General features: G+C 42.7%; 1 protein-coding gene across 1 annotated transcript; it reads left to right on the plus strand.

Moving 5' to 3' along the window:
* The first annotated feature begins 427 nt into the window (after positions 1-427).
* Positions 428-18,816, plus strand: SLC45A2 (solute carrier family 45 member 2). Its single transcript, XM_056325698.1, has 7 exons — positions 428-1,056; positions 2,153-2,329; positions 5,150-5,475; positions 12,043-12,186; positions 13,471-13,594; positions 14,537-14,742; positions 17,547-18,816. The coding sequence occupies exons 1-7, from the start codon at positions 684-686 to the stop codon at positions 17,769-17,771; spliced, it is 1,575 nt and encodes a 524-aa protein (XP_056181673.1). The 5' UTR covers positions 428-683; the 3' UTR covers positions 17,772-18,816.
* Positions 18,817-27,806: the final 8,990 nt, after the last annotated feature.

Consider the following 27,806-nt stretch of genomic DNA (forward strand, 5'->3'; position numbering starts at 1 on the left):
CAGAAACCAAGAAACTAATCAGTTGCATTGAGGGTGGCACACAGCAGGTAGAGAAAAATACTAGCTGCTGTTTGGAAGATTTCTGTCAAGCTCTTTATGTGCTACTAGGAAATTACCCTAAGGAAATAGGTAGGTTCACTTACCTTCATGGAGTGCATTGAAATCCTTTTCCAGATACATTATATAGATTTTTCCCCTATGTTTCATCAACGACAAATTGGCACTCTGCTGCTCATGTTTGCTGAATGGAAAGATGAGGGCTCTGGATTCATGGTAGTACCGCTGTCTTACGGCAGCAAAAGGAATAGCTTTGTGTCTGGCTAGTCATGCATCTTGCCCGTGTGATATATGTTCTCGTTATATGTGTGTTTTGTGCTTAAACAGTAATTCTTTAGCTGTGGATAGTTGGGAGCTTTGCAGACGCCCAAGAGCTCAGACCTGCTGATGTTAACACACGCTTCCCTGCCCCCTTCCTTGCATAACTTGTGATCGCAGAGCCATGAAAGTATGTGAGTCCCTCCCCCAGCGCAGACCGATCCCACCCAGCATATGATCTGGGCTCCATGTCAGCCCGAGCAGGCAGCACCGGCTGGCCAGAGCGCTGCGCTTAGCCAGAGCGCTGACCTTAACGAAAGAGTTTCCACAGGGCTCTTCCACCCACTTCTGAGGTGGCCAAGGCTGACATGGACAGCACCAGGGAGAAGGAGGAGGCTCTGCTGCGATCTGTGCTGACGGCTGGAGCGGTGGTGCCAAGGAAGCGATCGGTGGGAAGGCTGGTCATGCACAGCATGGTGATGTTTGGCCGGGAGTTCTGCTATGCCGTGGAGGCCGCCTTTGTCACGCCGGTGCTGCTCAGTGTAGGGCTGCCCAAGAACCTCTACAGCCTGGTGTGGCTCATCAGCCCTATCCTGGGCTTCATGCTGCAGCCTGTGGTAGGTTCAGCCAGTGATCACTGCACCTGTAGCTGGGGCAGGAGGCGACCTTACATTCTGGGTCTGGGCATCATAATGCTGTTGGGCATGGCTTTGTACCTCAATGGGGACGTGATAATCTCAGGTGAGTGAGGGGCATGCGCTGTGCTGACAGACAAAACTCATCCTAGCCTTTTGAATCAGAGAGAAAAGAGGGCTCCCTTTTTCCCTCTGCTAAAATGGACTTAAAATTGGGTATTGTGTTACTCAGCTGCATTGAAGGAGCTGGGGAACACTGAAATCTGCATATATGTTCAATCCCAACACTGCATGTTATGTACCCTGTACATTGTGTTCTGTAGTTTGTGCATGTGATTACAGTATGTTGTGTGTTGATGTGGGTTCCTGATCAGTTCATACAAATAAAGCACTGATTAGGCCCAGAGAAGTTTTTGCAAACTAAAATCTACCTTGTTAAGTTAAATGATCAACATTGGTTTTGTGATGTAATATGCTTCCAAACAGAGTATCTATTTTAGATGGGTTAGTGTTAATTATTGCAGCGCAGGCTTGACTCAGGGCTGTGTCATGCTGGTAAATAAGAGAAATCTGCAACTCCTTGGAAACCGTGTTGCACCTGGAATGTGAGAAATCAAATAGGTGTGACATCCCTAGACACTGTTAGAGTTCAGCTTGAGTTGTAACTTCACAAAATCTTGATGGAAAGTTGTTGCTGTCATTATGGCTTGGCAGAGGGGGGAAGCATGTGTTTTTATGGATTGATTTATTCTCCTCTCTCTTCCTGGATATCATTGGTGTTGACTGTACTTGTATTCATTTGCCCCCCAAAAAAGATGTTACAGTCAAGCCTTGATTATTTAAAACAAAGTGAGAGTGGGATAAATAGAATAAAACAAAAAAAATGCTACAAAATGCATGTGTGTTTGGCTGCCAGAGCGTGCCATGGAGGTGCGAAGGAGTAGATTAAGGCTAGTGATGCTCTTGATTGTGGAGCTTGGAGTACCCTGAGCTTGTGCTGAGTCAAGACAGTAAGTCAGCCTAGCAGAGCTCAGCACTACACCGATTCGGTTATCCCACTTCTCTGATGTGATTCTGGTATCACTGCTTTCTCTCACCTAACTAAGCATTGTTTAGATTTAGACGTATCAAGAAAGATAATATGCAGTTATGCAGGACATGGCAATGTGGCTGTCAGAATGAGGGTGTTTTTCTTTTTGTAGCTTTCAACGGGGAGAGAGACAAGCAGCGGACATGGGCAATAGTCATTACCATGCTGGGAGTAGTGCTTTTTGATTTTGCAGCTGATTTTATTGATGGCCCCATCAAAGCATATTTATTTGATGTCTGCTCCCATCAGGATAAGGAGAAGGGTCTGCATTACCACGCCCTCTTTACAGGTACTCAGATCCCTTCTTTTCCGCCGTACCTCTGGAAGGAGGGGAAGGTAATTGCATGGGTTTTATCCTCACTGTGTTTCTAATCTTGAATGAACTGATCATCTGATCTGGCGCTTCAGTCACGAGTCTTTTGTTGCTGGGTTTTCACTACTCCAGAGAACAGCAACTTGTGATTGCTGCTAGAAGGATTCTGCTGCAGAAGGCTGCAGGCATTTACAGCAACATAGTCATGATTTAACTAAGAGCAATTAATCATATAAAAAAGTGAAGTAGTGTTTATTCAGCATGTTCTGGGTTTTTTTTCAAGTTTTTGGGAAGTAAAAATTAAGAGATATAACTTGTTTCCTTGCCATAGCACACTAAAAATTACATTTTGACATAGAGCAAGAGCTGCACAAACCAGAAGAGTTGATTCCCATTCTTCAGCCGTACTCCAGTATGGGCTGCCTTCCTGTCTAGAAGTAGTTTTGCGCAAAATTCAGAACTTCACAGCTTCCAAAAATAAGTCCAAGTGGTTCAGTCCAGGTTCTGGCAAATGAAGCGCTTTGTTTGCCTTTATACATGTTTGAAATGTTGCTGAGTTGCAGAAGGAAACCTTCTGCACTACATGAGCCCTCTGCTGAGAAAATGCACAGGGAAGACAGATAAGGCTGCGTAGCTGTAATGTGAACTGGGAGGAGCTTCCATCTCTGTCTGGGAGAAGTCGCTGTGAAAGGACTAGACAAAGACCAGACTGGATCAGACGTCATGCAGTCTGTGTTGATGCATATTTTTGTGGCTACAGAGCTGTACTGAGAGCAGAGGCGTGTAGCTTCAGCGGCAGTTACTCCAGCCGAGGAGTGAGGTGTAGTAGCTATTGACAACATCTGATTTTGGATACATGAACAGCTGTGTCCAGGAACACAGATTAAAAGGGAGCCTGAAAGCCACATGGGAATGAAATCATTATTATCCATTAGAAACTGACAGATAAAATTTTTAACAATCACTTTTATGGACAGAGAGGGGAGTGAGTCTCTGTATATTGTTACCTTCAGCAGAACTCCTTGCAGTTTCTCCTTGTATGATACTAAAAAGGTTTGATTTCCAAATTTGGAGCCACAGATTTAGCTGTGAAAAGGGACGTGGAACAAATCTTGTCAAAAAGACTGGAACAAATTGCAGTACTTGATCCAGCACCCTGTGCCCTCTATAGCAAGATCATCAGTATCTTAACTCTTCCTGATGGGCAGTTGCCTAGCCTGTTCTTGAAATCATCCCTTGACAGGGGTTCTGCAGCCCTGCCAAGGCAGTGTGTTCCAGCACTTCACTGGCCTTGTTGTTAGACAGTTTCCCCTAAAATCTAATCTTAATGTCCATTCTGTACAATTTACTTTTATCATTCCTTGCTCTACCCCTATTAGACATAGACAGCAATCCTCCCATTTTTTTTCTAACTCCTGTTTTAGGTACTGTTTCCCTGACTTCCTTCTTTCTGTACTAAATACCTCCAAGATTTTGCTCCCCAGTTTGTCTTCAGTTTAAGGTTTGAAAATGAAACTTGATAGCTTTGCAGTTACAAAACTGAACAGCCACTGGAGACAAGTGGAGAGAAGAGTACATGTATCCAACATGCAACACTCAGACTGCATGCCAGTATCGTGATTGCTTTTTATCAAAACAGTATACAAAGACAACCTCGAACATCAAATATTCACCCTGTACAAATATTTAGTGTAGGTTTTCTTCAAAAAGTTATTAACAGCTTTGATTGTTTTTCATGCGAACAAGCAAGGATATAGTCCCCTGTAAAATGCAGTAGGACACAATGAGGGAGGGACATAATCAGACCTAAGAGGGAAAAAAGTACAGAAAGCCCAGAATGAAATCAAAATCCCATGTTTTGTAAGTGAAGCAAATGTAGGTCCTGTTACTGATGTTACTTTTTGTTAGAATGGTTCTGCCGCACATTGTCTTTGGTTCTCCTAAGCAGAAGAGCAGAAATACTTCCAAGTCCTTCAAATGCCTCTGTCCTGCTGAACTCCCACGTCCTGCAGAGCCGCCTGGCTAACAAGGTGTCAGGACCCCACAAAGCTGCTTCCCTTACCAGAGCTCTGTACTGTACATAACAGTGTGCACTTCTTGTGCTTCTGAAGTGGTGTGCACTAGTAACAAAAAGAAGAAATTGTAAAAAAATAGGACTGAACACTGCTTTTATTAACTTCAAGATGCAAGATACCATTCTCATCTTACCTTTTATTCTAACTTTTCTGAGAAAATCAGTAAACAGAATTACACATTTGTACTTGGTCCTTTTTGGTTTCTGAATGGCAAGGTGCTTGGATTTTGATAACTAAACCCAAATGTGTTTATTTGCTTTTTTAAGAATTTCACATGGAGACAGTATTTCTGTTTAGTCAGATATATAAAATACATTTTACAAAGTCTAAACTATAGATAGTTTCAACATAATTTAAAAATGTTTGCTTGTTCTGTGAAGTTTTAAAAAAGCCATAAATTTCAGTACAATTTTATTTTGTATGACTCACCATTTCAAAGAAAATAAAGCTTCAATGAGTCAAGAAAAGAGACGGAGGCCCATGTTGCTATATGTTCAGGTGTTTTTTGGAGAGCTCTGTTGAGAAGATTTTTCAAGAGATATTTTGGTGACTGCTCATGTATGCAATTAGCTCAGTATTCCTATTTCTTGTGGTTAATTATCTGAAGAGTGATTATTCAGTTGCTTCTAGAGGGGATCACATGCTGAGGTTTATAGTGTGCTGTTTGTTTATTTTATCGATGCCAGTAGATCTTTTTTCTCCTTTTTTCCTACCCCCATAGGTTTGGGAGGAGCCCTGGGTTACCTGACGGGTGCTGTGGACTGGGGTCAAACTGTACTAGGATACTCCTTGCAGTCAGAATTCCAGGTGATTTTCTTCTTTGCAGCCTTGGTTTTCCTAATCTGCCTTACATTACATCTGCGCAGTATTCCTGAAGTCCCTCTCAGAGATGAAAACGAAGAGACAAAGTTCTTGTTGGAAGTGACCGAATCCTATAAATATAGCTCCATAGAGGAGGAAATCAAGAATGGTTACTTAAAATCAACATGTACTGAAATAAAGGCTGCAGCTAAACCAGGGAACTGCACTGTTACAGCATGTACAGAGGTAAGTGCAGAGGCGGTTTTGTAAGCCATATCATTGCATCCTTGGAGACCCTTCATTTAGCTAACAGTGACTATTTGGAATGGACCCTTTCACACACACAAAAAAAAGAACCTTCCACCATGATACAGGGTCAGGAGAAAGCCTGCTACCTTTTATTTTATTTATACAGTGTTTCCAGTGAGAGGAATGAGACAGACTAGTCCTGGTGCTTGGAACAGTTGGCAGGAATGAGGGAGAACCAGGTTCATGTTTCTGCTCTATGTCAGTCTTTTGATATCCTCCTCATGTGAACTTTGTTGAGACAACCTACTTTGTTCTTTAGTCCTGATAGAATTAACACTAAGTTGTGGACAAGGACTAGACACCATTAATCTTTGATATAAATCTGAAACTCCCACTGAAAGTCCACAACTTTCATACGTAATACATATGAAGTGTTTGTTCCCTGGTCTAACATTTGGGTTTGGTGTTGCTCCGCATTTCATTGAGGATTTGTTGACTGTACTGATGTGTTTAAAATTGCTACTTCTACAGCAATGCTACCTCGTTTCTGGAGTTTTAGTTTCATTTTGAAGTGATGTAGCTGTGCCTTTGGCAGAACTTTGGGAATAGGAATAGTGGGAGGGAATAGCGAATACTTTGGAATCATCACTGTTTCTGCAGCATTTTCACGAGAGATTGGCTTCAATCTAAGGCAGCTAGGAAAAGGTGAATCTGCTTGAAAAATATCTGGAGAGCACATTTCTAGAAAGGTCTTGGGAACAGACAGTTTTTACTGTTTTGTTGCTGACTTTTATTGCTAGGAATCCTCACTGCAGTCTAATGGTACCATAGGTAAACAAAGGCTAATGTATATATTTGGCTCCTAGTATAACAATAAGTGATGAAATAGTTGCTTGTTTTAATTTCATTTCTTGTCTCTTGGCATCTTGTATGCCTATTCCTGATACAGTTTCTTGATTAATCGGATAAAAATACTGAGAATGTGCAGGTGGTTGGAAACCTAAGCTCATGTTTAAGCTACAAATAAAAAGGATATATTATCTTTTTACTATTTATCATGTGTATTATAATAGCACTGGGTATTCCTAACCCAAAGAAAATATTTTTGTTTTTTACATATATATTACACCAAATGCAACACAAAGGTAACATGAAAGATGAACACTGCCTGATGAGAATGCCAGACAAACACGGAGAGGGGCAGACAGCAAAGCAACAGTTTGCTGGGAGAATTTGGCTAGCTGTCTGAGATGCTGTCCCTATTTCCCCACTGTAGGCCAGCTTGAGCATCCAGCATCCTTCACCAGCACTATTAACTGTGAGCATCCTCCAAATTGTCAGATATGCTGAGTGTCATTGACTGCTTGGCCCATGTATGCTCCAAAGAAAGGATGGTAAATAAAGAAGAGAGAGCAGATGCAGTGAAAGCGAGGGGAACAGAAGAGCTAATTCTGCTGAATTTGTAATGTCTGACACGTGAGGGTGAAGCTCTGGTGTCTGCTGTGGGCAAGCTTCTGCCATTGCCCTCCTCTCTATATTTTTCACTGGACAGCCTGTCAGAGGCATACAGTGCTTTGATCTGTCTCATGTTTCTTTGATGTATCTGGCTGTGTATAAATTCTAGACACTCACTGACTTGATGGTATGTCTGTTGTGGCTCATGTTTTCTGAGTTCATTCATTACTATAATTGCTTCCTTGAAGAAATGGTTTGGCTTCCTGTTTTTCTGTGTCTCCTTTTTTTTTTTTTCACCCCTGCAGGCATCATGGCCTTATATCTTCTAAATTCAGGACTGTGCTCTTGCGTGCTAATAGCTTCCATGATTATTAATGAGATTTGATCTGTTACAGTATGAACCAACATCCGAAGTGATTCATTTTTTGTTCTTTAGTATGGTGCCAAATTACTCAGGATCTACTGCCATAAAACCCAAGTCACATTGGTGCCTCTGTATCCTTATGAATCACTAGTTGTAGTGATTCTATAGAGAAAATGTGTATTGTGAGCTTTTGAAGGATAAGGCACTTAAATGGAGCCAAACTTCAGCATGTCATTTAAATCCCTGTGGGGTTTGTGTGTTGGTGTGTATTGAATGTGTGTGTTAAACTTTTCCATTTCCACTCTTTAAAATCTCTAAATACAAAGCAAGAATTTCTATCTAGCTGTCAAATTATTGTTTGTAATTATAGCAGTTTTCTTTTTAGTTCCAACCTTACATTAACCCTTTAATTGGAAAGGCTGTTTTAAAGAACTATGTGGAAGAGTTGAACAAAATAAATGCCATTTGAAATGATAGTAATTATCTTTGAAATAACTCTAATGAGTCAACATGGAATTCTTGGTTTTGTTTTTTTAACTGTGGAAGAAGAGAATGCTTACCTTGTTTAAAAGAGAAAGTGATACCCAGAGAAATTCCAAGGGATTTGGACAATATGCAGTTCAAGGTGAAAGTCAGCAACTTCAATTTTGGCATTCCTGTGAGGATTAAAATTCGCCCACTGGAGCAAAGTATTTTCCAACTTTATACATGGTGATTATTCATAGAGTAGCTTGAACATAACCTAGTTCAAAGGAAAGCAGAATTGTGAAAAGTGAGTAGAACACTGAGAGAAGGAACTAAAAAATGTCATTATCTTAACAGCAAATTGAAGACAAAATTCAGCTTTCCAATAATGAACATAACTTTTACAGTTCTTCCACATTTCATGACCATACAGCTTCCTTTATCATCTCTCCCAGCACTGTTGCCTCCACACATCACTAGAGAAAATCGGAAGTGTTCCATCATGCACAGATAAAGTAATATCTTCTTCTCTTTAAAAGCAAAGAATCATGCAGGAGCTTTAAAGCAGTAAGAATTGTGTGTTGCAAATTCCTGACAGCAAGCACACCTACAGTACTAAAAAAAAATTCAAGTGATAGAAGTGATCTGATGAATGTGACTGGAAAAGAAATTGAGAGAGAATTTTGAAGTACAAGGCTCAGACAAGGAGGAGGAAGACATGGTGGGGTGCTGAAGGTGGTGAGAAATTTTCTTTTGCCCCATCAGTGAGATTGGTTAACCAGCATCAATAATGTCATGATTTTGAAATGAGTTATTTCTGCCGTGCTGTTAGGTGTTTAGGTGCTGGAGCTCACGTTAGCTGGGTGCTAGGATTTTTGAGTGGTGCTGTGTCTCCTGTGACGTATCACAGTCTCTCCCTGTTTCATTGTGCAGCAGGAAGTGCCAAGCCATCATGCAGCAGAAAGGCTATGACGTAGTTGCCATCACAGAAACATGGTGGGATAACTCGCATGGCTGGAGTGCTGCAGCAGATGGCTACAAACTCTTCAAAAGGGATAAAGATGGAAAGGCAGTGGGATAACTCTGCATGTTAGGGAGCGTTTTGACTGCCTAGAGCTGAATGGTGGTAACAAGGTCAAATGTTTATGGGTAAGGATCAGGGGAAGGCCAACAAGGCGGATATCCTGGTGGGAGTCTGTTATAGACCACCCAACCAGGATGAAGAGGCAGATCAAATGTTCTACAAGCAGCTGGGAGGAGTCTCACATTTGCTAGTCCTCACTGGGGGGAGTCCTTCATGGGGGACTTCCAGCTTGCCAGATGTCTGCTGGAAATACAGCACAGCAGAGAGGAAACAGTCTGGGAGGTTCCTGGAGGGTGTGGAAGAGACCTTCCTGACACAGCTGGTCAGTGAGCCAGCCAGGGGAGATGTCCTGCTGGGTCTGCTGGTTACAGGCAGGGAGGGACTGGTGGGTGATGTGGTGGCTGGAGGACATCTTGGGCATAGCGATCATGAGATGATTGAGTTTTTAATTCTCGGAGAAGCAAGGAAGAGGCTGGACTTTGGAGGGCCGACTTTGGCCTGGTTAGGAGGCTGGTTGACAGAGCCCCTTGGGAGACAGTTCTGAAGGGCCAAGGGGTCCAGGAGGGCTGGGCAGTCTTCCAGAAGGAAGTCCTAAAGGCTCAGGAGCAGCCTGTCCCCATGTGCCAAAAGACAAACCAGGGGAAAGACCAGCCTGGCTGAGCAGAGAGCTTTGGCTGGAACTCAGGGGGAAAAAGCAGAGTTTTCCACCTTTGGAAGAAGGGGCAGGCAACCCTGGAGGGCTATAGCGGTGTCGTGAGGTTATGCAGGGGGAAGGTGGAGAGGAGAAAGCCCAGCTAGAACTTAGGCTGGCCACTGCTGTAAAAGATGACAAAAAAGAGTTTTTATGATTATAGTAGAAACAGAAGGAGGGCCAAGGATAATCTGCATCCTTCATTGGATGCGGGGGGGAACGCTGCCACAAAGGATGAGGAAAAGGCTGAGGTGCTTAATGCTTTCTTGCCTCAGTCTTTCACAGCAAGCCCAGCTTCCCTCTGGGTACTGAGCCCCTGAGCTGGAAGACAGGGTGAGGAGGAGCAGAATGGAGTCCCCACAGTCCAGGAGGAAACGGTCAGTGACCTGCTGCTCCACTGAGACACACCAGTCTGTGGGGCTGGATGGGATCCACCCGAGGGCACTGAGGGAGCTGGTGGGGCCAAGCCACGCTCCATCATATATCAACAGTGCTGGCTAAGTGAGGAGGTCTCAGAAGACTGGAGGTCAGCCAACGTGACACCAGTCTTGTAGGTACAAGAAGGGCAGGAAGGAGGATCCAGGCAGCTACAGGCCTGCCAGCCTGACCTCGGTGCCAGGGAAGGTTATGGAGCAGATCATCCTGGCTGCCATCCCGTGGCACATGCAGGACAACCAGGGGATCAGGCCCAGCCAGCATGGGGTTATGAAAGGCAGATGGACCTGATCTCCTTCTACAAGACGATGACCCACCAAGTGGATGAGGGAAAGGCTGTGGATGTTGTCTACCTGGATGTTAGTAAAGGCTTTGACACCATCTCCCACAGCATTCTCCTGGAGACACGGGCTGCTCGTGGCTTGGGTGGGTGTGCTCTGTGCTGGGTCAAGAGCCGGCTGAGTCCAGAGAGAGGTGGGGAATGGAGTTACATCCAGCTGGTGGCCAGGGCCCAGTGTTGGGGCCAGTCCTGTTTCATATCTTTACCAACGATCTGGGTGAGGGGACCGAGTGCCCCCTCAGTGAGTTCACAGGTGACCCCCAGCTGGGGGGAGCGTTGATCTGCGGGAGGGCAGGAGGCTCTGCAGGGGGGTCTGGGCAGGCTGGAGCGATGGGCCCAGGCCAGTTGTGTGAGGGTCAACCAGGCTCAGTGCCGGGCCCTGCCCGTGGGTCACACCAGCCCCCGCAGCGCTGCGGGCTGGGGGCAGGGGGCTGGGAACTGCCTGGGGGGAAAGGGCCTGGGGGGGCTGGTCGGCAGCCGGCTGGGCATGAGCCCCCCGTGTGCCCAGGTGGCCAAGGCGGCTGTGGTGGAATCACCATCCCTGAAAGTGCTTTAAAAATGTGTAGATGCAGAGCTTAGGGACATGGTTTAGTGATGGACTTGGCTGTCCTGAGTTAACAATTGGATTTTATGATCCAACCTAAATGATTCTACAATTCAAGGATTCTGTCAATCAGTTCTGGGCTGCCCAGTAGAAGAGAGACATAGATACAGTCAACAGACTCCAGTGAAGGGCCACAAAGATGACTTAAGGGTCCAGAGCACTTTACATATGAGGAAAGGCCGAGAAATCTGTGACTGTTTAGCCTGGAGAAGAGAAATTGTAGGGGGACTCTCATCAATGTATCTAATTACCTGAAGGGAGGGTGCAAAGACAATAGAGCCAGGCTGTTTTCCCTGGTCCCCAGTGACAGGACCAGAGGCAATGGACACAAACTGAAACACAGGAGTTTTCCTCTGGACATCAGGAAATACTTTTCACTGTGAGGGTGACTGAGCGCTGGAACAGGTTGCCCGGAGATGTGGAGTCTCCATCCTTGGACATATTCAAAAGCTGTCTGGACATCATCCAGGGCATCCACCTGTAGGTGGCCCTGCTTGAGTAGGGGGACTTGGACTAGATGACCTCTAGAGGTGCCTTCCAACCTCAACCACTCTGTGATTCATGGAGAGGAGGACAGTACATAGTGGGATTCTCATGATATGCCAGAAAAGGTGAAGTTTTCTAGTGTGCTAAACTCCAGCACAGAAGGGAATGGGAATGAAGTCTCAGAAATGCCATATTCCACAGCTGATACGTTTTAATTCTCAGAAAGTATTCTGAATTTCATTTTTTCTGTGCAGCTTTAAATTTTTAATATAAAGCTGTTTGTTTCCATAAAGAAATTAGTTTCGTTTCTGATTGTGGTTTGCTTTTTTTTTTTTTCATTTATTCTACAAGTAAATAATAATCTTACTGATTATAACAGCAAGAAATGTTACATCAGTACTGATACCCCAGCTCTCCCTGAGTCTCTATGAAGCTTTCAGATCACTTTATTAGCCAGTGGCTCTACAAATCAAATATATGTTGAAGGACATTCACTACCCAAGCAAACCTTCCTAGCTAAACCCAAAAATCCTTGGAAATTTGGTAATGGAAAGATACTGAGGCCTTCTTCATTTGCTGTCAACTATTTTATTGGCTTCAGGGAAGTAATACAGTATTATTGTTAAATACTTGCTTTTAGGATCAAAGGCGGATGACCCTTAAATCACTCTTGAAGACACTTTTAAGCATGCCATCCCACTATCGCTATCTGTGTGTGAGCCACCTCCTTGGATGGATGGCTTTCCTATCCAACATGCTCTTCTTCACGGATTTCATGGGACAGGTAATAGCATGAAATGCTCTTGCTGCTTCTTCTTTGTAGCATCTCCTCCTCCACCAAAAAAACTGAGGCAGTGTTTTCATCCTGAAGAAATAACAGTGAGGGCAGAGCCAGTTGTATCTGAATGGCTCAACAAGAATTTTGTAAAACAGCTAATTGATCTCAGGCCCTCATTCTGAGCCAGTCTGTTGGATCTTTGGGGAAAACCTTTTAGTATTTCTAAGGCTGTTCGTGTCTATTTAACTGTTCCAAATGAAGCTCTCAGAGCTGTTCCAAACATCCATTCTCTGCTTTGGCTTTGGAGCCGCTCTGAGGTGGGCAGGTTCCCTAACTAGAGTGATGGTGATGTTGCCTGGATGCAGCTGGCCTTACCCTGGTGCATAGCCACTGTCGGCACAAGGCTGTCTACCTGCACCACGGCCTCCCTGGCCTCAGGTTCTGCAGCTCCTTGCACACAGTGAGCTACTTGGTAGCTGAAAGCTCTTGTCTCCTTGAACTTGGCTGTCCCTGCTATACTTTTTTAAACCTTTCCCTGAGTCCATTCTGCCAGCATTTATTTGCCTTTGTGATACCGAGTGATCCCCTTTCCATGCCATTTCCAGGCAGAAGACTTATGTCCCTGCCAGTGATTCTCGCCTACATGAACTTGTCTGCTTCCTTTCTTCCAGGGTAAAATTATGCTCCTGGCACCAATCCTGTCATTGCCACTTCCTCTCTTCTGTGGTTTCCATGTTCCCAGTTTCTTGCCTTTTTGTGTGTCTGTAGGAGAGAGGGAGGCTTTTTTTCCCGCAGCATATATGAACAACTGAAAGAAAAAGTTTTGCTTGCCTAGATAAGGAACTGAAGAAGAAAATTACTGGGTGGAAAAATGGCAGTGTTGGGGTAAGCCTGAAAAAGAAAACTAAAAAATTAATTGTAGATAAATTAGGGAAAGAAAGGCTAAGGTAAGAATGCAGAAGTGGAGAGAGGAGGAGAGTGGGGAAATGAGACACCCAAAGGAAAAAGAGCGAATGAGCCAAGTTAGAGTGGACAGTCCAGGAAAAGGCAGAGGGTAATAACTGAGGAGGAACCTGGGATGTAAGAATCTGGGATAAATGAGTGTGAATCTTGGAGAACTGTGAAGGAATGGTTAGGGCACTTAGGATGCTTAACAGATTTCTTGCATGCTAATTATCTTCGACTACCAGGGATGAGGCCCCGTGTTGGGTACCCTGTTCCCGTAAGAAGGAGGTATTGTATGACATGCAGTCCATCCTTGCCTTCTGTCATCTCTGTGATCTCTTTCAGGTTGTATACCAGGGTAGTCCTTATGCGCCTCATAACTCCACGCTGTACCTTACCTACAAAACAGGAGTAGAGGTGGGATGCTGGGGGCTGTGTGTCAATGCAATTTCTTCATCAGTCTATTCTTGTAAGTACCCGGGAATGAACTCCAACACTGTGTGTTTGAAACAGTGTTTAAACTGTTCACTATTTGCCATTGTTTAAAAAATTAAAGCGATGCCAAATTAACTGGGATTTTTTTCCACATTAAAACATTAAGAAATGTTACATTCTTTCTCAGCATTGTTAGAAACTCGTATCTTAACAGGAACCGGTCCTGACCACATGATGAGGGGTCACTTTGTGAGTGCAGGCATTGTTCTGCATGTGAACGGACCCTGAACACTGAAAATCATCCTGGAGTTCAATGCCAGACTAAAATGGATGCCATGGACATTATTCTGAGATGCTCTTTCACCTAGCAGTGCTGTAGCTGTAGGTTCATGGAGGTCCCTCTGATGGCCTTTCCCCGTCTGCATTCCTCATAAAATAACTCTTTCACAATGCAGTAGGAGTTCCTGCCAGAAGTATGAACCTTGCTCTCCAAAATTATGTGTAAATATGCTAGCACGGTTCCCCAGATAGATTTCACCATAGCTCTTACCAAGGATAAAAAAAATTACTTGTAATCCAAAAACTCAGATGAGTAGCATTTTGGGGGCTGAACTGAGCATCTAAAAGAGGCTCAAGAGAAATCTTTTCCCATTTGAAGCTTAACTACTGACCTTGCTGTAGCACCTTGCCAAATATTTGCATTATAAGTGAACATCGACTGAGGTTGTCAAAGAGGGCATTTCTTCCAGGATGGTTGTTAACTGCTTCTTCTCTGGAGTTGGCTATGCCAGAATAAGACCATCCTCAGCAAGAGCAAGTATTCTTTGGCAAGTTTATACCTAGAATAACTTGAGGCAACTTCCAAAGATTGTCTCTTTCACTGCATTTTACAAAATAAAACTGCCTAAAGGAACTCCCTGATGAATGTGACCCATTTTGGTTTAGTCTTTTTAGCATTTTCACTTTCTTTTCACAGACCTGCAGAAAATCCTTTTGCCATACGTAGGATTAAAGGGACTTTACTTCATTGGATACCTACTTTTTGGACTGAGTACTGGATTAATTGGCTTGTTTCCCAATGTCTTTTCCACTCTGGCTCTGTGTTCCCTCTTTGGCGTCATGTCCAGCACGCTGTACACAGTACCATTCCACCTCATTGCAGAGTATCACAGGGAAGAAGAGGTGAGTTCAATGCCTAGGGAAGGGTGAGTTTATATCTGTCTGGGTCTGTTTAGTCTATTTTTGGAGAAAACTGATTAGAACTGGGCAGCAGCTTTTAATTTTAATTTCAAACTATTTCTGATGACATGTTAGGAATGGAAAGTTTCCAACAGACAGAGTTAAAGTCCCAGCTCCAGAATCTCCAAACAGTCCCACACTGGGACAAATAATTATTTATCATCACAATTGAAACAAAGCCATTCACAATACGTGTTCAGGCAGTGAGCAGATAACAGGGCTCCACTTGGGTTGCCTTCAGATGCTGCCTTCCTTACATCCTTCTTTCCAGCTGTATTAGCTGAGGGCTTGGCTTGTGAATTCCTAAGGTTAATAGCCACACTGTAGAAGCTGATAGAAATTTCAGTTAATTGCAAAGTGTTATAAAAACTGTTAGCTAATAGAGACATTGAATTAAAGTACAGTTTTATATAGTTCAGTATTAAATTATATACGACATTCTCATTATCTCTCTAAACGTCTGGGCTTTGGTCCTCCACAGCATAAATACTGTTTCCAAGGAAAATCTGGAAAAGCTTGCATTCCTTACATCACATTACTGGGCACAGCAGGATCTTCAGTCTTGTAAAGTGTTGAGCTCTTTCATGGAAAAGTTCTCTCAAGGATCTTCAGTTAGTGGGAGAGCTAGAAACAAGAAGAATTAAGGAGAGTTGGGAAGGAGAGTTGGGAAAGAGACTTAGGAAAAGTTCTCATTATATCTGAGGACATTTGAAAACATTAATAAAGAAATGTTGAACCATTGAAAACCAGCATAAAACCATAGTGGAGACCAGCACAGGGCTAGATCAAGTCCTTCAGAACATGTCCTCCTGTTCTGTACAACTTTAAAGCATCACAATCTGGATATGAATACAAGAAAACTCTTAACTCTTCTACTGAATCCTAGGAGGATGTCTCAATGTGGTTAAATATTTCATAGATCTGTTTCCTAATTTTTCAGTTAATTTCTCTGTTCCTTCCAACAGAGAACGATCACGATGAAGAGTTTTAGAAAGATGTAACAAAAGACAGGGAATGAACCCAGTTTAGGGTGAGATCACAGTCCTAACCTTGGGCCAACCGAATTGTAGTCTAGCTCTGATTCAGAGCTGTTCCAAGACAGAAGTGAAATAAAATTTGCTGAAGTGTGCATGGACTTTAATAGGCTAATATATTCAAATGTTACTTGTAAGGCAACCAATTATTTCATGTTTGCTGTACGGTACTTGCTATGCAAGATGTTAAGTGATCTATTATTCTGTGTTAGATCTGATATTAATAGAGTTAAGTTTAGCTCAAATCTTCCATAATGCACAAGACAGATAGAAAAAATAAAAAGGAAACATCTCATGCACGATTGTGTTCATTTACACTTTCATATAATTTGTGGTCAGAACTACTGGTACATAAGAACACTGGGCATAGCCCAGCAAAATAGATAAAATTCCAAAAAAATTGCGTCTAACATTGGAAGTATTTCAGGTGAAAGAACTGTATCATTCCAGAACAAAGAGCAGACATTTTCCCTCACTATGCATTCTACCAAAATCATTGCTGAGTTTTAAAATGCAACTATTTCAGTCCCTGTTCCATGCTGCTGTTCCCTAGGATCAAACACAATTTTGTCTGCTGGAGTAGTAAGAGACTGTCTCCAGTACTTCTGAGCTTTGTGTGGTAACAGCTCAAAGGCAATGTGATAGGTCTTGCAAAAAGCAAAAAGCATCTTAAGGGCCAAGAGTGTTTGGATACCAGAAGACAGCAGCACAGCTAGCCTACAGTATGGAAACATCTGATTTCTTACAATACAACCTTCTTCATTTGACAGCCTATGCAAGAAGATCAATAAATATGTACACTGTCATGTATTTTTCCAGCAAAACAGAATAGTTCCTTCCTGGAGGGAATCACAGATCAGCTGAAGATAGAAGGGACCTTCAGAGATCATGTAGTCCAACCCCCTTGCTCAAGCAGGGCCACACAGGGTCATGTGTTTTGTCTGGTTTGAGTATTTCCAAGGATGGAGACAACGCAACCCCTCTGCTTAACCTGTTCCAGTGATCGATCACCCTCACAGGGTGCTTATGTATGAGATGCTTGCATATAATAAATAAAGCTTTTTTGCTCTGCTATGTATATCGTAGCAGACACACAGATAGTCGGTAGTTAATAATGCCCTTTGATGGCGTAGAAGAATCCTAGTCTGGACATTTGTTTTCAGGATTTTTTTCTTTTCCCCTAGCAATAAAAGCATTAAATTTAGATGTTAGTACTGGACTCCTTTAGGTGCTTTAAGCCATGACTTCAGAGCACAGCGCTCCATTATAATGAATTATGCTCTCTATGTATGTGGCACATAGTATGACTCATCTTAACATCCTTTGAGGCTCCCATTCAACCATGAGAGTTTGAGCTAAATTGTCCATGATGGCGTGTCTGGTACTGTGAAATGTCAGTTTGTCAGAGCTCAAATAGACCTGAACTTCAAGGAAACGGCTATTTTTTTTCAATCAAGTTTCAATTCTTTCCTTGAGAGAGGGGGTACAGGGAAAAATTGCAGATGGGAGAAATGGGGCATTTTGGGGGCAAGATTGGAAAACTTATTATCACTTGTAAAACTCTCTAAATTCCATAACCTCTGCGAGACAAGCAGGAAAAACAGAAGGGAACGAGGAAGCTGCATGTGGGGGTCGTGGCAGTGTGTTGGCTGAGAGCTGTGAGTTGTCAGTGTTGTCTGATTTCACCGGGGTTTGTTTTGTGCCTATTTGCAGAACCTGAAGCTGCAGGATGGGGAACAAACTGGAGATCAGGGGCGAGGGAAGGGCATTGACTGTGCCGCTCTCACCTGCATGGTCCAGCTGGCCCAGATCATTCTCGGCATTGGCCTGGGGCTCTTGGTTAGCATTGCCGGCAGCGCAATCACGGTGATTTCGGCATCTACGGTGGCACTGATCGGCTGCTGCTTTGTTGCTTTTTGTGTTCGATACGTGGATTAGGACTGTGTGAGGTGACTGGAAGAAATCTCCCCAGGTGAGCGTTTTCTTTCTGGGTCAGTAGCACTGGTGCTGTTGCCATGCTGATCTGGTGGCACATCCTCCTCTCTTACCTCCTCGGAGTGGCTGCAATTCCGAAGCTTTACAAAATAGAGACTTGATAAAAGTGGTTGCCTAATGCCTCAGATTGAAAGCTTCTCTATTTTGACTGCTTTATTACTTCATTTCTGCTGACTTTGGTGTATTAACACGCTGTCGCACAGGACGGTGTGTGTGTCCATGGTATCTCAATGCCCTACACGGGAGTTGTTACAAAACTCCTCATCACCAATTTGTGGAAGTTAATAGACGAAGTATGTGACAAATGGAAGAAGTAATAAAAATAGACAGAATTAGGAAGAAAGTAGTTATTTATCTTGTTTTTCAGGTATCTTAAGTTTGGGGATATTCTCTCTGGTAGTCAAAAGCTGCAAGAGAATCAAACAGCAATCAATTGCAAAAGGCAATGCAGGCTGCAATTGTGTTATGCTTACTAGTACTGTTAAATGGGATCAGCTAATTCCCAGCCACTGTCAAAAGCAGATTTCGGTGTGAAGGATGTTTGGAATAGAAAAAAAAGATTGAATCCTACTGTTTAAAAGCACAACTGTAAAGTAATTATTTTATGCTGGATCCTACTGCTTCAGTATAAATGAAATGAACTTACTGACTGAGCTTGTCATAAAAGTCTAAGGCTGTTTTGCAAATCCATGTGTAGGCACCTAAACAATCCATCTTTGGGAAACAGCTGCCATTTCTTCCTTCTTAAAAAACTGGCCTCTTGACTTTGATACTGTAATTGAAAAAATAAACTTGGCCAAAACAATAATTTTATAAATGGCTGTAAGCTGCTTGAATCTTGACATTGGATATGACAGTATTTACCTTGAAGTAGCATCTCTGTTTTCTCTATACATCTAACATCTATTTCCTTCATGCATCTATCTTTGAGTAAAATGGCATTTTCTCTTTATGGAATATTGTAAGTAAATTCAGTTCTGCAAAGCACCATCAGGAATTATTGTACACTAAATACTTAAGTCCATTTATTTCTATTTAATTTCATATAAGGCTTCATTCTTATTTTTATGATATTGCCAAAGTTTTGAAAATCCTGTGTTTGTGAAAGTGGTACACTGTATTTGTGCTGTACTTCCTCTGTCCTGAAAACTATCATATCCTTTTGCTATGTTATGTGCTAAGCCACATGAAGCCATCTGCTAATGCAATTTTTTTAATCAACAGTGACACAGAGAGACTGTCACCAGGTATGGTGTTTGTTTGTTTTAAAATGTTGCACATGTATAATCAACACTGTTAAATGCACTGTTGAGGTGATCAGCTCTTAGAAGCTCTGCAAGGTATGAACTGACAACACCACAAAGAAATGGTTCAATTTGAGCATAAAATGCCTCTGCAGAGATGCACCAACTTCATCCTTTTCTTATGTTTTCATGAGTGAGTCATTTATTCTCAGGAAAAACAATTTTCCCTTAGATAAACACTAATTAATTGTAACAAGCCTATGGAAGCCTCAGCCACCTTTTCCTTGATGATTGTGTCTCCACTATAGACCCAAAATGGCGTTTGCCTTTGAAGAAGCCATGTTGTATGGTTTCTTTCATTTTGTGGCTCTTCAAGGATCCCTCTCATGTCACACCCACGGAAGAGAAAAGCTTGGAATACTGAGCCCCTGGGCAGTGTTTCAAACACACTGCAGGTGCTGAGATGGCTGGAGCACAAGGGTCTCAACCGGGACAAACAGGAGAAGACCAGAAAATGAAGAATGATTGTCTTCTCTATTCACTTTATGCCATCGTTAACTCACTGACTTCTACTAACTCAGTATCTCATGGGAGGAGGAATTTTTAAGGGAAGAGCGAGGTGCTTCTGTGGAGCCACGAAAACAGGGGAAGGAGGTGATCTGATTTTATAGGACTGCAGGACTTGCAGCACTGTGTAAACCCACACTCCCAGAGCAGAGGTCATCAAGCTCCAATTCCAGTGTGAGGCTGGGAAAGGAGCTTTGAAATGTTTACCTTTGTCTTTGTCAATATTTTCTTCGAGGTTTAACGCCATCAGAACATTAAAATTTGAATGGTCGGTGCTCTCTCTGCTCTGTTACACAAAGAAAACACTGGCATTGATTCAAGCCCCAGAGTGACTGTAGATCTGTAGCAACATAACAAGAATTGTGAACCTGCAGAGAGAAATGTGACCATTATGTATATCAATACTTTTATTTTAAAATTCATTCAAAGAAAACTGCTTCAGGAGCTCACATTATCATCTTTCTCATTATCTTTCCCTTTAAAATTCACTGCATGCTACAGAACACAGAGCAGAATAGAGTTGGTTTTTCTTTGGAAATGTCTCCATAAAAACATGCTATAGTTGTTTCTAAGACTTCACAATAATATCTTTCTTGTTGGGTCTTCATCAAAAATAGCAAACAGGCAAAAACCTATGTACAATTTGAAAACCAGTGTTTAAAACAGAGAAATTATGATGGTGCTCATTCTGAAGTAAAAACTGTTATTTCAGCTGTTACTGAAAACAATCTAAAATGCTACTAATTCATGAGAAGGGATGAAATAAGTATTTCCTTCAGCAATAGAAATGCTAAAATATCTAAAATGTTAAAGGCATTGAAGAACTGTCCGCTGGTGCTACTAATTTAAGAAGTTCCACCTTTTCTGTCTTTTTACATTAGTTCAGGTCTTGAGATTATCAATGTGATCAGTTACTATGCTTAATATCAGCTTTTATTGCAATGATGTGGGTTTCAAAGTTATAAGTACCTTGGGTCTGATCTTTCTCATCTGGTTTTATTTCCACATACATAAAATTAAATAAAAGATCTTCTCTATATCAAGTTTATGCAAATGATATGTTTAGATGAAAATGAGATTTCTTGAGATAACCAGCTCCTTGGCCATCCCACTTTAACAGAACTAGTCATGGTTGAATGAAATGAGGCAGGAAACAGGTCTGCCATCTTCATGACACTTTCTTTTTTCTTTCTCCGACAAACGCCTGCCACTTATTCCCATTTAACAAGCAGGCATGTCATGCAAGCAGCCTTCAAGGAAGTTTTGGTTCTCTTGTTTAAAGGACTTGCAGTATTAGTAATGTCACAACTGTTGTTTGGGTTTTTTTCCGCAATGCTCATTTTGTTTTTGACCGTGATCTCATGAAGTTTCTTTGACTTCCCTGAAAACAAGCAACTCAGCTGGTTTGTGGGAGACGCTTAGTTTCCAGATAACCTACACAAGCCAGGATGAATCATAAATGTCTTTGCCTTGGCAGAAGTCACAGCGTTAGCACTGGTGCCCATTGGTCCCTGCAGCCTGTCAAAACAGAGAGAATGGTGTAAGCAGGAGATGTGGCAATGATGACATTTGATACTTCTGAACTGTAGAGGGATTGCTTCATGGAGGAAAAGGGTAGAAGTATCTGCTGTAAAATGGTTTCAAATAGTTTTTGGCAGGATAAAGTTATAAAAAATGTAAACCAACACACTTTTCCCTCCAAGTTTCCAGCATTCATTTCTCATTCCCTAGCTGCTCCTTTGTTTATTTAAGCAGCAAATGTTCAGGGCCACTTGTCCAAGACTAAACTGTGAACAGCAATTTGTAATTCTGTTGCCTTCTACGATGTACTCCTTTTCATACGTTACGCCTTTAGATATGCTAGGTGTGTTAAGCAGTTGTATTTCCTAAAGTTCCTTTTGGAAATGAACTTTTTACCTCCCTATGAGTTAATATTTTACTTGTGTATGAAAGATAATGACTTCACATCATGAAGAGACATCAAACCGGAGAGTACTGCCTTTGTGTTGCTCCAGGTAAGTACTTGCAGCGTTGGGAAAACAAAATTCAGTGCTTTCTGCTCTGGATTGCGCAATAGACTGAGATAAGTAGATCCTGCCTGTCATTTTCAAGGAGAGCGATCTGTGACCTTTTCTAAAAACCGGACTGCTTTTTGAAAGGGTAATTACCTAAGGCTATGTCTGCTCCAAGGAGGAGCGGGAACGGGGCTGCTGTCGTTCTAGGATGAAGCGCTTTCCTCCCCGCAGCCGGGGTGCTAGGTTTCCCCCCAGTGTTTAATGACATTATAGCACTTCTTCAGAACGCGGGAGCTGCCTTTCCTTGCAATGCTTTCTAACCTCAGTCCTGTCCCTCTCTGTTTCATTTACTCTGAAGTTCCCTTACAGTAATGCACTGCTGCAATTCAGTTCTCCTTTCGTGCGTAGACAACAAAGGAAATTTGCTGGTTACTAGCTTTAACCCAGCTGCGTAATGCCACTGAAGACACAGCCACACGGGCACGTGGTGGTAGGAGCCCACTGAGGGTATGGCTAGCATCAGACCCATGGCAGAATCTGTCTGGCCTTGGAAACCTTCAGTGCTAATGCCAAGAGCCAAACCTGCAGTGCAGCCATCCCCCATCTGTTTGGCAGAAGAATTTTTGTTGCAATGGTTCCCAACAGGTAAGGTACATCGGGAGACAGGGACAGTGGTTGCAGCACGTATAGAGGACAATAGGCAGCGTCAGAGTCTTTGACACCTGTTTTCAGGGCCCCTCTGCTCATTAGGTGCTGAGGAGAGGGGAAAATAACAGAAGTGTGAGGTCTAAGGAGTGACATGAGGGAAAATAAAAAGGTTCTGGCAAAGGTGCCTTTTGTTAAAGGAGCACTAGCCGGGAGTTGCATGGCTAGCACATCACTGTATAAGTGCCAATGTATCTCAAATGATTTATTTTGATTTCTTTTGTTTTTCAACATTCAGATCTGATTTTTTTTTAATAAAATAAATGCCATCTTGCAATACAATTTGCAAGTTACCAGATTCCAGGGATTTTGAGGGCTAAAGTACTTGTTTCTTCAGTAAGTGCTGAAATTCCAGCATGACATCCAATCCCAATAAATAAACTTTTAAGAACATATCCCAAATATTGTTGCATTGTAAAATATGGCCATAAAAGAGCTGTTAGAACTATGGTTATCTGTGAAAGGAAGATGGCACCTTATCAAAGGGTGGTGTTCTTTTCTGAACAGAAATTTTTGGGTTTGAATATTGTACTTGGAATGGCTTTATATCAAGTGTGCTCAAAATAGAAGATTTCAGCCTGTGTCTCTGAAAATGTAATCCCAAATCTGAAACTCAGACTAGATTCTTCTTTTCACTATTTATGATCAGTTTTACAGGTTGAGCAGTTATATAATACAGTGCTGTATGTTCCCTGTTACCTTCAGTTCAGGAGCTTATGGGTAGCTCTCTACCTCTATATGCATCACTGGATTTGCTTATCGAAAAGGGACTGCAGTTCATCAGGAAATGCCTTTTGATGGACAAGAGGAAGAGTATATTTCCACTGAGTCCCGTGAGCTGTTTCAGCAGAAATAAAAAGCAGTAAAAACATTTTTGAAATCCGTTTATGACCATAAACATAAAATAAATTATCTGAAAAACACATTAGGAGATTATTTGAGGGCATAAAGTCCTTAGAGGTTTTTCAGAATAAATGTCAAGCAAGACAGACATGCTAATTCTACTGTATTGGAACAAAGACATATTCATAGCAATTTATTTGCTGTAACGGAAACACACAGAGGCACAGAATAGTTAGGGCTGCCTCTGGAGATGACCTAGTCCAAACACCCTGCTCAGCACAGAGTCACTAAAGCAGGCTGGTCAGGCTGTGTCCAGTTAGATTCTGAGCATCTGCCAAGATGGAGACTCCACAACTTCTCTGGGCAACCTCTTCCAGTGCTTGACCACAGTTACTATAAAAAGAGGGGGGTTTCTTACACTTAAATGAAATGTATTGAATTTTAGTTTGTGCTTATTGCCTCTTGTCCATTCCCTGGACAGCAATGAGTAGACTCTGATTCCACCCTCTTTAACTGCCATCCCCAACAGGTGTTTACACACATTGATAAGATCCCCCTGAGCCTTGTCAGCTCCAGACTGAACAACCCCAGCTCTGTCAGCCTCTCCTTGCATAGCAAATGTTTCAAGCCCTCCATCATACCAGAGCCTCCTCTCTAGTTCATCTCTCTGCCGTACTGGGGGAGCCCAGAACTGGACACAGCATCCCGAATTCGGCTTCACCAGGCTAAGCAGAGGGGATCACCTCCCTTGATCTGCTAGCAATGCTCTACTGAACAGAGCCCAGGATACTGCTGGCCTTTGCTACAAGGGCACACTACTGGCTCACGTTCACCTTGTCCGCCAGGATCCCCAGGTCTTTCCCTGCAAAGCTGCTGTCCAGTCAGTCGGTGCCCAGTCTGTACTGGTGCTGGGGGTTATCTGCCCCCAGGTGCGGGACACTGCGTTTCCCTTTGTTGAACTGCCTGCGGCTCCTGTCAGCCCATCTCTCTAGCCTGTTGAGGACCCTCTGAATGGTGGCACAACCCTCCGGTGTATCAGCCACTCCACACACTTTTCTGTTATTTGCAAACACGCTGGGGTGCTCTGTCCCACCACTCAGCTGATTAATGATGATGCCGAACAGGACTGGCCTCCGTATTGATGTCTGGGGCACACCACCAGTCACTGCCCTCCAGCTGGACTTTGTGTTGTTAATCACAACCCTTTAAGCCTGGTAGTTCCATCAGTTCCAAGACAGCTCACTTTCCACTTACCTAGTCCCTACTTTATCAGCTTGACTATGGGGGTGTCACGGAAGAGAGCATCAACAGCCTTATTTAAGTCAAAATAAACAACATCCACTGGTCTCCCGTCATCCACCAAGATGTCTAATGATAGAAGGCTACCAGCTTGGTCAGGTGTGATTTCCCCATCATTTTAACTCCAGGCTAATTGTTGGTAGCTATGAATTAGTAACAACTTCATTATCTTAGGTTTAGTATTTGGCCTGAAAATAAAATGGAAGATGTTTGATTTCAGATTTCTTGTCTAAGTTGATCAGAGACTATTTGAAAAATAACAAAGACAAGTAATTTTTCCACAAGATTCAAGTTGTATTCAGCATGAGGTTAGATGTGGCTTCTGAAACAAAGTGGAAAGGTTCATTGAACAATGATGCTAGAAGTCAGTGTTGAATAGTTAATTTGATGACTGTGCAATGAGCGTACTCATTCAGTTAGTCTGTGCAAGGAAAAACACAGGTCACTGGAGAAATAGTATCCCGTTGACCCAAGGAATGTATGAGTGAGGGAAAGAGTTGGCGTCTGAGCGAAATAGATACTTGTATTTTGTTATTTCCCACACCAAACAGTCTGCAGTCCTTCCCAAGCAGGTAGGTCAAGGTTTAAAAAAACTTGCACAACTAAGTAAATAGTTTCTGTCTCCAGGTGTTTTTTTGACCCAGTTTGCTCAGCCATCCTGTGAGTTTATATATACAGTTAAGGTTTTGGGAAGGTCTCTGAGGCTATGCACAAACATAGACTGAGAAACCTGAACATGTGCAAATTCATATGGATTGGAAAGAGGCAGTTCTAAGGAAAAAAAACTCCCTGCAACTAGGGAACACATCTAAGGCATGTTAACAGCCACACTTCATCAAAGTAACGAGTTACCTGGCTGCCCAGCCTTTTCTTGCAGACTTTGTCTCAACTGCTGCTGCACTGACTGATTTTGAGAATACACCCAGAGGAGATTCTTATAACTTCTTAATGATTATAAAAAGGATTTTCAGTACCTTCCTCTGAATGGATTCATCAGAATTCTCTTTTGAAGCAGGAGAGAAATAACCCTCACTAGAAACTGAAGATCCACGCTCTCAATCTAAAATCCTTGAGGTGTACTGCAGCCATACCTATGCCTGCTCTAGCTCAGGGATACTAATTAGATCAGACCTTCTGCACAGGCACTCAATTGAATAATCAAGTTATAAAGCAGACAGCCGCAAACAGGAATGAAGGGGGCTGGCTGGTTTTTTTTACTGCTAAAGCAATATTTCTACTGAAGAGGCATTTCAAAGGGAAACCTGAAAATGCAATTGGAGGCTGTTTTCACATTAAGAACTTGATTAGTTATTTGGTGAGGCTGAAATATTTAAAAGTTCTTAGGCAATCAAAGCCAGAGAATATCTGGGCTTTAAAGGTTCTTTCAGTTTGTCACTAGATGTCAGCCTGCACCTTTGGATCCCTATAACTGTGTGACTAACTGTGTGCACCTCTTTACCACCACCCCACCAGGAACCTGTGAAAAGAGGAGACCCATCACAAAAATCTCTTGAAGAACTCTCTAAATACTATTTTGATTCCTTCATCTGTGTTTATTTTAGTCCATGAGAAGGTGACTGTTACAACCGAATGCATGAATATTTAAAAGAAACAGGAGTGGATTTGAAGCACATTGTACTGATGACTTAGGAAAACCCTGGATACCCAGTAGGATTTGCTGTTAATGCGTAGTCTCAAAGCCAGAGCTGGAACGACCCTCTGCTCAGGCCATACACCTGATGCTGTGTACACTCAGAGCAACTGCCCCTTCCTTGCAATGCCCAGGCTGATGATGCCCCTGCCCATGCAACACAGAGCCCAGATTTTGTGCACTGATAGCTCAGATTCACAGCACACATGAAGCAAACCGTCTCTCTGCACACGTACAGCTGGCAGTGCTCTTTGGCCATGCTGAACGCACACCGTGCACAGCCCAAACTGCCGGTCTGGCATAAACCAACATCTGGCCAGTTGTGGATGGGTTCTGCCTCTTTTGAACAGTGGATTCATGACCTACACGTGGTGGATGAGTGTCACAGCACTCTCCAAACTAGCTGGCTGCAACAAGGTCTTTTATCGTCACATACCAACATACTCTTCATGGCAGTGCCTCTGCTGCTTTCTTCTCATCTCTCCTCACCCAGGGCACACTCTCACTCTCTCTCTCTCTTCTCTCTGCTTCTTCTTAACTGCTTTCTTAGCATCTGGGATTTTGTTTTCTTCAGAGGGGGGTTCTGATGAACTTATAGTGCCCTGTCTTGCAGCAGCAACAGCAGAAGCCACCCACAGCACCGCACTGCTCCCGTGCCTTCCCCCGGCACAGCCAGATGAGTGGCTTAAGAGAGCTGCCCTCTAAGTCCATAGTCCAGTCTCTACACACCCAAGGTACTTTCCTATTTGGCTGATTTACCAAATATAAGGTTTCTATTTCTTTAGCAATCAGATACCTGGAGCTTCCTCTGAGCATGGTAACTTGCTAGCATCCTGAGATAACTATGCATTGTTCTGAACATAATCTATTTTACTGTGTTGTTTTGCTGGCATAAAATTATGTCTGCATGGACATCCACAAAAGCACATGGGTTTTGTCATGCTGAGCACTTCAGAGGATGTCTTTTATGCAGTTTGCTATCTACTGAAATTCATAGTTACACTTCAGACACCTGGATAGCATTTTTTTGTAATTCATAAGAACACTTAAGCATCAGGATGGGGATTAAAATTCCAGCAAGCCATGCAAGAAACCATGCTGTTCAAAAACAAACATTAAGAAGAGAATCTGACTTAAAGATTCATGCCCTGTTCTTAATTAAGGTACTTTCTCCCGGCCTATAGAGACAAGGTTAGATCCTTCTGTACTCTGGAGTTAAGTGTTCATGGCATCCTTTTCTCATGCATCAGTGTAGGTTTTTTCATCCACCAGCACAGGCACTGGGGTTTTCCCCTAAAACAAGCGAGACTCAAATTCATTTCTTGCAAATGTTTTGATTAACACTAGGCTGCTAGATTTTACAGGTCTAGTAAGCTCTCAGGCTCTTTGCACAGCATACTGAAACTTTAATTGAACCAGGACCTGGGAGCAAGTTAATCATTGCTCTTGAAAAGGTGAGACCTAGAATCCAGACCTGGATCAAATTTCTCTTCTGAATTTATAAGGAAAAAAAATCTTGACACTTCTTGAGGGCTCACATCCCAACCACTATGCTGCAAAGTAGTGTTCAAGCGCTTACTTTTCCTTTGTGATCTTGCAATGGTGAGCAACTCATGCAAAAGAGAATTGTTTCAAGCCAGAGGATTGGAGCACA

The sequence above is a fragment of the Falco biarmicus genome, chromosome Z, assembly GCF_023638135.1.
Source record: "Falco biarmicus isolate bFalBia1 chromosome Z, bFalBia1.pri, whole genome shotgun sequence".
Taxonomy (NCBI): domain Eukaryota; kingdom Metazoa; phylum Chordata; class Aves; order Falconiformes; family Falconidae; genus Falco; species Falco biarmicus.